Source organism: Pristiophorus japonicus, chromosome 4, assembly GCF_044704955.1.
Source record: "Pristiophorus japonicus isolate sPriJap1 chromosome 4, sPriJap1.hap1, whole genome shotgun sequence".
NCBI lineage: Eukaryota > Metazoa > Chordata > Chondrichthyes > Pristiophoridae > Pristiophorus > Pristiophorus japonicus.
In genome coordinates this window covers 136,700,319-136,709,410 of record NC_091980.1, presented here as the reverse complement: position 1 = coordinate 136,709,410, position 9,092 = coordinate 136,700,319, and the positions used below count along the sequence as shown (strand labels likewise).

General features: G+C 45.6%; 1 protein-coding gene across 2 annotated transcripts in view; it reads left to right on the top strand.

Moving 5' to 3' along the window:
* Window positions 1-1,347: 1,347 nt before the first annotated feature.
* Window positions 1,348-9,092, top strand: part of rnf145a (ring finger protein 145a) — a 129,502-nt gene continuing 121,757 nt past the window's right edge. For both annotated transcript variants that reach the window (XM_070878593.1, XM_070878592.1), the window contains exon 1: window positions 1,348-1,958. In XM_070878593.1, the coding sequence (XP_070734694.1) occupies window positions 1,754-1,958 (205 nt within the window). In that variant the 5' untranslated portion in view covers window positions 1,348-1,753. The remainder of the gene's footprint in view (window positions 1,959-9,092) is intronic.

Genomic DNA, 9,092 nt, shown 5'->3' with positions numbered 1-9,092 from the left:
AGGGACAAACTCTTGAGTGGGACAGGTTTAAACACATGGTGCTGTTTTTTAATGTCCTATATAAAAAAATATATATATATTCATAATTTTAAAAGGCTTGCATTTATATAGTACCTTTCATGACCACTGGATGTCTCAAAGTGTTTTACAGACAATGAAGTATTTTGAGAGTGCAGTCACTGTTGTAATGTAGGAAATGCAGCAGCCAATTTGCGCACAGCAAGCTCCCACAAACAGCAATGTGTTAATGACCGACTAATCTGTTTTTGTAATGTTGTTTGAGGAATAAATATTTGCCAAGACACTGGGGATAACTCCCCTGCTTTTCTTTGAAATAGTGCTATGGGATGTTTAACGTCCACCTGAGGGCAGATGGAGCCTCGGTTTAATGTTTCATACGAAAGACGGCACCTCCGACAGTGCAGCACTGCATGTGGCCGGGGGGGGGGGGGCGCCTAGATTTACGTGGAGGCGGTAGATCCGGCATTCAGCGCGGCCCCAACCTGTGATGAACACCAGAAGTTGGTCGGGGCCTTAGGGCGTGGAGGCGTGCAACTACATGGGACAGCGCGTGCTGCTGCTGTGAAGAAGGTGACTGGATTTGACATCATCCAAATCCATGTCGCTGATTGGAGCACGGGCTGGCACAGAGGAGCGGCGAGAGTTTGTAGAGAGACATGATCGGGGCTGAGGAGAGGTGGGAGTTTGGGGCCCAGAAGAGGTGTGGGCCCAGGGGTTGCACGGGCCAGCCCACACTGTGATATGTGCGTGCACTCGGCCCGTGCAGCAGAGCAAGTTAGCCTCCAGTCATCTTGGTTTACCCTCGTCACTGAACCAAGACCTAACTCTGAAAAGCCCGTGTGCCACCACACGTTAAAAAAAATCCAGCCTTCAACATGCAGTTCAGGACCTGGAATATCAGGTCCTTCATTGTAACACCTGTGAACTCATCCCTTTTTGGCCTGGAAGCAAGTCATCCTGGATACGAGGGACCGCCTATGATGATGATGTGCTCAAGTCCCTGAAGTGGTTCAAGTCGCTGAACCCACGACCTTCGGGCTCAGAGGCGAGTGCGCCACCCACTGAACCACAGCTTACACATTTTTAAAACAATAAAAGGAATAAGAGAAAGTGACTAGAACTCAGACTGATTGTAACCAGACGGCCGAATGATGCCTGCAGACAGGCTTTTCCCTCTTTCAGTCATGCTCCCGAACTCTCTCTCCCTCCTTCCCCTCCAGCAGGCGCTTCCCGTCGACTCCACCCTCGATGACGCGGGCGGGCCCCTTGCTGAGACGACGCGCTCGCGGCCGGAGGGTGCTTGGGTTTTCCGGGGGTTGGTGGGGGACGCGCGCGCTCCGGCACCCGCACCCGCACCCTCCGCCTCCTCCAGCACGCCTGCGCACTGCGCCGGACTCAAAGCTGGAATAATGGCGGCGGATTGACGAGTGGGGCTTTTTTTTCCTTGTGTCTATGTGCGTGGTTTAATTTTTTTTAAACAAAATCCCAGGAGAAGCTTCACACAAAAAACCCCACCAAAGGAAGAGACGTTTCCACTTAGCGGGTGCAGAGTAATGGTGTGTGCGAGAAGCGTGGCGCAGGCCTGTTCTACCTTTAAATAACACAATTATTATAATATCTGAGCCTGCCCGCACCGGTTTTTTTCACCTCCCTCTCTCTCGCTCTCGATCTCTCTCTCTCCTCCCTCTCCCTTCCCATCCCCTCCCCTCCCGCCCCAAGCGCCCCTCACACCATGGCCGGGCTGATGATGATCATGAGCGGCGTGAGGGAGAAGCTGGAGGCGGTGCTGAACGTGGCCCTGCGGGTGCCCAGCATCATGGTGCTGGAGATGCTGTACCGGTGGGACGTGAGCTCCTTCTTCCAGCAGATCCAGGCCCGGAACAACAACAACATGCTCTTTCAGTACAAGTACCTGGCTCTCAACCTCCACTATGTCGGTAAGTGCAACCCTCGTCCAGAGGCAAACCCGGGAGGGCTGGCCAGTTTATATTACTGTGTGTGTATACACGTTTTTAAACCCACTCCTGCCTCCTTCGCAGGTGGGCAGGGTTATGTGAGTTCCTCCTTAAACTACCTATTTGTTCCCTTCTACACTGATATTTCTGTGACCCTGCACTTCAGGTGACGAAAAGCAACGTCAAACTGCCTTTTGAAAAAACATGTTTCCTTTCCTCACCAAGAAGTACAAGTTTAGCATTGTCACAGAAATGGGTGTGTGATTGCGTTTTTGTATTTTGCCCTCTTAAACCGTTTAGAGCGGTGTAGTTGTAGAATTTGATTCTTCATACATGACGTTTGTTAGGAGGGAAGATTTTAAGATTTATCATAAAAAGGATGTAGTACTGGTGGTTATGTCGCAGGTTGATAATGGGAGCAATGTGAAGTCATGAATTAAGGGTAATATATCATTCCTGGATACCTAAGCAGGTTTATCTAGTAACTAGTTGAGCATTGCAGGTCAGGAAAGTCCCATGTTCAGATTTTGGACTGCTTAGCTGAACTGAAGTTCATTTATATAGCATCGTTAACAGAAAAAGTATCCCAAGACATTTCACAGAAGCGTAATCAGACAGAAACCCATCACAGACTGAAGGAGGGGTTAATAGGCTGACTAAAAAGCTTGGTCAAAAAGGTACGTTTAAGGAGGGTTTTAAACGAGAGGAAGATGGATAAGTAGAAGTTTAGGAAAGGAATCCAAAGCTTAGGGCCTCGAGGGCTCAAGGTACGGCCATCTGTGTGGGGCAAAGGGATTTGCGGATGCAGAAGAGACCTGAGTTGGAGGAATATAAAATTTTCAATGGATTATTGGAGAAAGTTACAGCGATAGGCAGGGTGAGGTCATGGAGGCATTTGAACATGTTAAGGATGTAAACTGTAAATTTGAAGTGTTGCGAGACCATGAACCAATGTCGGTCAGTCAGTACAGTGTGCTAGCTTTTGGGTTTCTTTAAAATTGGGCTGAACACTAGTAAGTCTAGGAAGGAGGAAAGCAGCCAGGGGTTTCGACTGCTGATCACAATTTAGGGCATGAGGATAAGACCAGCCTGTAATGGCCTGCATGGTTAGGTATCCTGCCGAGACTTGCTGTCAGAACAGCCACTTGAGCAAGTTGCCAGAGGGTGCTTGGTGTCTGGAACCTTACTCCAGCAAGTAGTCAAGGCTTTCAAGTGATATGGGGAGAAAAATAGTGGAAAGGAAGTGGGGAGGGAAATCCCTTTATTTCCCCTCAGTGGTGGCTATTTCTTTGTTATTTTTGCCCTATTTCTTAGTATACTTTGCAGTGTTGTCACTTATTTAGTGTATTTATACTAATTATAGGACAGAGGCAAAATACTGCAGATGCTGAAAATCTGAAAATATAAACCAAAAATGTTGGAAATATACAGGTCAGGCAGCATTTGTAGAGAGAGAAAAACAGAGTTAGCATTTCAGGTCTGTGACTTTTCGTCAGAACTGTTATGATGAAAGGTCATTGACAGATGCTTCTAGCATTCCAGCATTTTCTGTTCGTGTTACAGGACAGATTGCACTTAAACTGCTGAACTTTTTGTATAATACTCTAAATTTATCACCTGTTGATCCCATTACAACAGCCACCATTATCTGAGTGATGTGCAGATCCAAGCAACCTGGACAAAACCTATTTGGAAGGGCAGAATTGTATTTTCTGGGTATTTCTCACAGCTCAAGTGGCCATGGGTATGAAAATTAGACACACTCAGCATTACATTTCATTGCAATTCCACTGATGGTACTGATTCGTCAGGGACTGTATTGATTGGCTGGCAAGTAATTCCTTTTTTGGTATATATAATCAAATTTACCTTTGTTTATATTATGTTTTGTAGTAATTTACCACTGGCATTAAAGATACTATTTGAAATTACTGTGTAAATTGAGTTTTAAATTAGTTATAAATGTTTTACATGTTGATGTTTCGAGAGGCCATGGTTAAATGCAACTCCAGCTGGTTACTGCAGCTGTCATCACGCACGCCATTTATCAGCACTTCAAAGAATCTGGGAGGTACACAGTTTGTAAATGTCACATGTCTCATATTCTGTAATTGCAGGACCACGAAGCAGTTGGACAAACCAGCACAGCATTTAATTTCTTGAGCTTGACCTGAAGTTTGCACACATTATTTGTTTGATCTAGCAATTTACAAACTATAAAAATTGAGGACATTGCTAACATTTGGATAAAGTTGTTTGACTCTAATTTTCAGAGTTCTATTAATGTTGTTGAAGTTTGCTATGATGTCATTGGAAGCTCTGTATTGAGTTCAAATCTTGAAACACTCTGCCAATTATTTGTGTTGTACATAGTCATTGCTAATGATATTGCTCTATAAACTGGTATATGGGTGGAATGTTTTATGGAACCTTAATATGAAGTGTATAAATATAGTTCCGGTATGCATATGTCCTTGCAACACATCTTCAATTGTTAACTTGCTCTTCATTGGACTCTGTCTCAGAAGTAGGTTGTAGTTTGAAGTGCTGATGTATGGAGCGCATGTTGATGCACACAGTAATGGTGTGATAATGATTTATTTACAAGTGTAGCTTGCACTTGCATAAAGTAGTGAATTTGCATGGTTTTGGTACAGTCGTGGATTTCTGCTAGTGTTTATACATTTCTCTTTTGTAATTTTATTGTTTGATTGTAACTTTTCAAGCAAAGCTATTACTTTGAAGAGTATAGTGACTATTTGGCGGAGTATACTGACTTCATATTTTATGCTGGTTTCCATATTGTGCCAGGAATCATCATGGCAGTATTTTAAGTCGAAGGGTCAAGAAGGAATAAACAGTGAATAATGTGAAATTAATATAGAAATGTTGTATCCATTGTGATTTCTACTTCTGTTTTTAATATTCAGTAGCTACCTGCACGAAGAGCTCATTCTAAAAATCTGGAGACGAAAATTCATGCTTATTACAAATCTGCTTCCAACTTTTAAAAAATGTTTCAAAAAATTGCCAAACTAAATCTCTGATCTCACTAGATTGTTTTGTATTTCGGTATCAACCTGCTTTAGTGACAATTGCACTTGAGTGAGTATGCTTTTAATATGTAATACTCTTAACTCATTTCAAATTGCTTCAGTGACAAGTCTGTAATCAGTGCTCTGCCCCTCATTTTGCTATCTTCAAACACAATCCAACTCCATAACTATTCCTGAGCGCTTTTCACAGTTTTAAGTGGACATCGTATTCATCCACCATTGTGCTTGACGAAAATCCGAGTGACAGCACTGCAGTCTACATCTAAAATAAATAAGATTGTGATTTGTATGTCTTGATTTTGTTGTAATTCCGAGCTTGGGACATCGTAGTGAAAGTTTCTGATTAGATTTCAGTAAAACCCTGTGCGTAATTCTTAATACTACATCATATACATTCTCTTTGCTCGTCTGATCAGTTCTCTTCAGATGAATTGTTTTAGGAATCGTAGATAGGAATAAGTTTAATATCCTTGAAAAATACACCCGAGGGTTGATTTACTCTGAATCTTAACCTTTTCATTATTCGGACCGAAAGGGTAGTATTCCCCTCTGTTAGTTCACAGCAGTTAAACAATTATAGTAAGACAAAGGCACATCTGTCTGTGGACGAAAGCTTTTCCTTTCTATATTTAACTGCTGTGAAGTTTTGCTGCACAAGATAACGTTGCTTTTTTGGGCCATGGTGTGGAAACCAAGACACAGGGCCCAAGTTTCCACACGCGCCTAGAACGGCGCAGTCCCGACCTGGACGCCCGTTTTTCGCGCCACAAAGTGCGCCTAAAAAAATCCTCGGTATTCTCCACCTACTTGCAGGTCCTCTGGCCCTCGGCGCAGCCAGCACGAGCTGTGGGGGGGCGGAGCCAGGTCCCTGCGCTGAAAACAGTGCCGGGACCTCTGCACATGCGCGCTACAGTGGGCACGCAAGTGCAGTAGCTCCAGGCGGTGAACTGTGTGGGAGGGGCCCGAAGCACGCAGCCCCTAGCCCTGGCTGAATGGCCTCACTGGGGCTGCGTGAATAAGGCTCCTCCCACGGCCAGCTCCTGCTCCCCCCCTCCCCCCTGACCAGACCCGAAACTCGCTCCCCGCCCCCCCCCGCCTCCGGACCAGACCCGACACCCGCCCCCCCCCTCCCCGCCTCCGGACCAGACCCGACACCCGCTCCCCGCCTCCGGACCAGACCCGACACCCGCTCCCCCCCCCCCCCCCCCCCCCCACCCCACCTCCGGACCAGACCCGACACCCCCGCCCCCCCCCCGACTGGACCCAACCCGACCCGTGCTCCCGACCCCCCCCACTGGACCCGACCCGTGTCTCTCTCTCTCTCTCTCTCTCTCTCTCTCTCTCTCTCTCTCTCTCTCTCTCTCTCTCTCTTTCCCCCACCCGACCCGACCCGACCCAACCCAACGCCACCTACCTGTAAATCTGGTGCTGGGGACGGGCCGGCAGCCTTTGGTCCCGAAAGGCCTGCCTGAAGCACTTTCACACAGGTAGGAAGATGGTTTATTTAATCTTTTCTTTGCTTATAAATGTTTATTCAGGTTGGATTTATTTGTATAATATTTGTATAAGTATAAATAAGGATTTATTATAGAATTTAATGACTTCCCTTCCTCCCCCCCCACCTCGTTCTGGATGCCTAATTTGTAACCTGTGCCTGATTTTTTAATGTGTAGAACAGGTTTTTTCAGTTCTACAAAAATCTTCACTTGCTCCATTCTACTTTAGTTTGTAGTACGTTTTCACTCTGGAAACTTTCAAATCAGGCGTCAGTGGCCGGACACACCCCCTTTTGAAGATAAAATTCTGTTCCAAAGTAGAACTGTTCTACCTGACTAGAACTGCAGAAAAAAAAATGTGGAGAATTGCGATTTCTAAGATAGTCCGTTCTCCACCAGTTGCTCCTAAAAATCAGGCGCAAATCATGTGGAAACTTGGGCCCACAGTGTGAGCTTACAAGATGCTGTAGTAATTTTCTTTTTCGTCTTGCATAATCAGGGCATAGATTCCTATGCATAGTAAACTTGAGGGAAAGATATACTTGATAGCTCATATTTTCTAGTCACATGAGATAGATGTAGCATAAAGGACTGTTGATGATTTGCTTCATTACAGGTTCGACTATTTTTGGAGAAATATATTTGTACACATGACCTGGTGTGTTTGTGTGTATACAGTAGGCATCTATCCATGCATTTGTGGCACTGACATCTACAAATAGTGTAATGGTAGCTAAAGCTTATTGAATTCCGGGATCGTAAAATATTACTGCATTGCTTGTCCAGGGTTTAATATTAACTAAATGTTCCACCTACTAACATTAGTCACTGACCCAGGTGTAATAATTAACTATCATCTGAGCAATAAAAGGTGTGAACTTTGTGATACACATTTACATCAAGTGTGCATTAGGACAGGGGTTCTGAACCTTTGCATCTGAGGCCCCCGTCCCACATTATAAAAATTCCAAGGAACCCCTGTGGGGGTGGGAAGAAGGGAGCTCGCAGGGAGGGGGGCGGAGGAGGAGAAGAGGGCGGGCCGGGCCGGGTGGGAAAGAAGGGTGCAGTGAGGGCGGGGATGGTGGTTCATGCATGGTTGCCATCAGCAACCATCAAAGTTCACTCGGTCTCTGCCCCTCAACCCAAACAGGGATAGCCTTCCACCCACTTTACAGTGCCTGGAGGCCCTCGCTTCCTTGTGATTTCAAACTGGAAAGGGTTGCAAAATGACCAGGATTGTTCAGCATCACCTCATTGTTCACCTGCACCTTCGCCATGGCTTCTTCGGGGTAATTTTTGTGGGGGGAGTGGGGGTTCCCTGCTGGCCCTCCTGCGCCGATTTTAAATAGAGACCGAGGCCCCGGGCTGGTGTGGCAGAGTACGGCCAATATTCCCTTTAAGTTGTGCAGCCAGCTCACCGGCTTTTAAATGCAAAACTTGTGCACATGTGGATTTTTGAAAGGGCCACACAGCCCAAAAACGAATTGCAGGGAACATTGGTAATGGCTCCAAGTCTTTTCTTTCCTGCATTAGCTCTGACCCATCCATCCTCCTCCACTTGTCACTTTAGATTGGTTCGCCATGCGCCCCTACAGCCACCAACAGCCCAGGCACCCCAGATGCCGACCTCCCTGCAGGGCGCCACCTGTAGGTGATGGCAGGGAGACGGGTCCACTAAAACAAGTCGTTCTCCCGTGGTATGGACCGCTTGAAATCTTTCGCAGATCCCGTTTGAGAACTCCTGCATTAAGGCTTGTTGAATATTTTCAGGCATCGTATCATGTGGAGACAATGGGAAGTAGAAGCATGGAAGACAGCAAGTCTTACAGTGTAAGGGAAAGCCACAAACCAAAATATGATGATGTTGCCAAACCTGATGAAACCTTGGCTGCCATTATTGTGGTGACCTAAGTAGCTGGGTGCAAAAGAAAAAAATGGAGGCTATATCAGCTAAGAACAAGATTATGTTTGCAGGGCAGAGAGAGTACAGATGGATACAGAAGCGTTGAAGGTGAGCATTGGTATTGAAGCAGCACAAGTTCATGTATCTGGGATGGTCTATGCTTAATTACGTACACTGTGAGAAAAAAAGAAGATATGCTTTACTCTGGCAGGAAATGTCAGACAATGGAGAAAGACGAGACTTACTGTGAGATGTGAAAAGGAGCATACAAAGATAGTGTCCAACTATGCTGCTGTAAGTTGGACCTTGAACATGCAGAAACAAAGTCTGAATGCTTTTCGAATGCATTGTGCATCAACGGGAGAATTTAATGACCAACACTGAACTAATAAGGAGTGAGTGTGTGTTGCAACAAGATTATGTGGAAGGCATGTGTGCCATTTGATTGAAGATTGACATCGTTGATGTTGGATTGGACTCCATTTGGGGAAAAGACCAAAGAGAAGATGAGAAAGTTAAGATTGTGGGATTGCATGGGAAGTGTTGATGGGCAGAGAACTGTTGGAGGGCGGAGCACAATTTGGTGGTTGTAACCACTGACTACAATCTTCAAGTATTAGTGCACAGGCAGGGAAAGGTTAAAACTTGGCCTCAAGCAAAA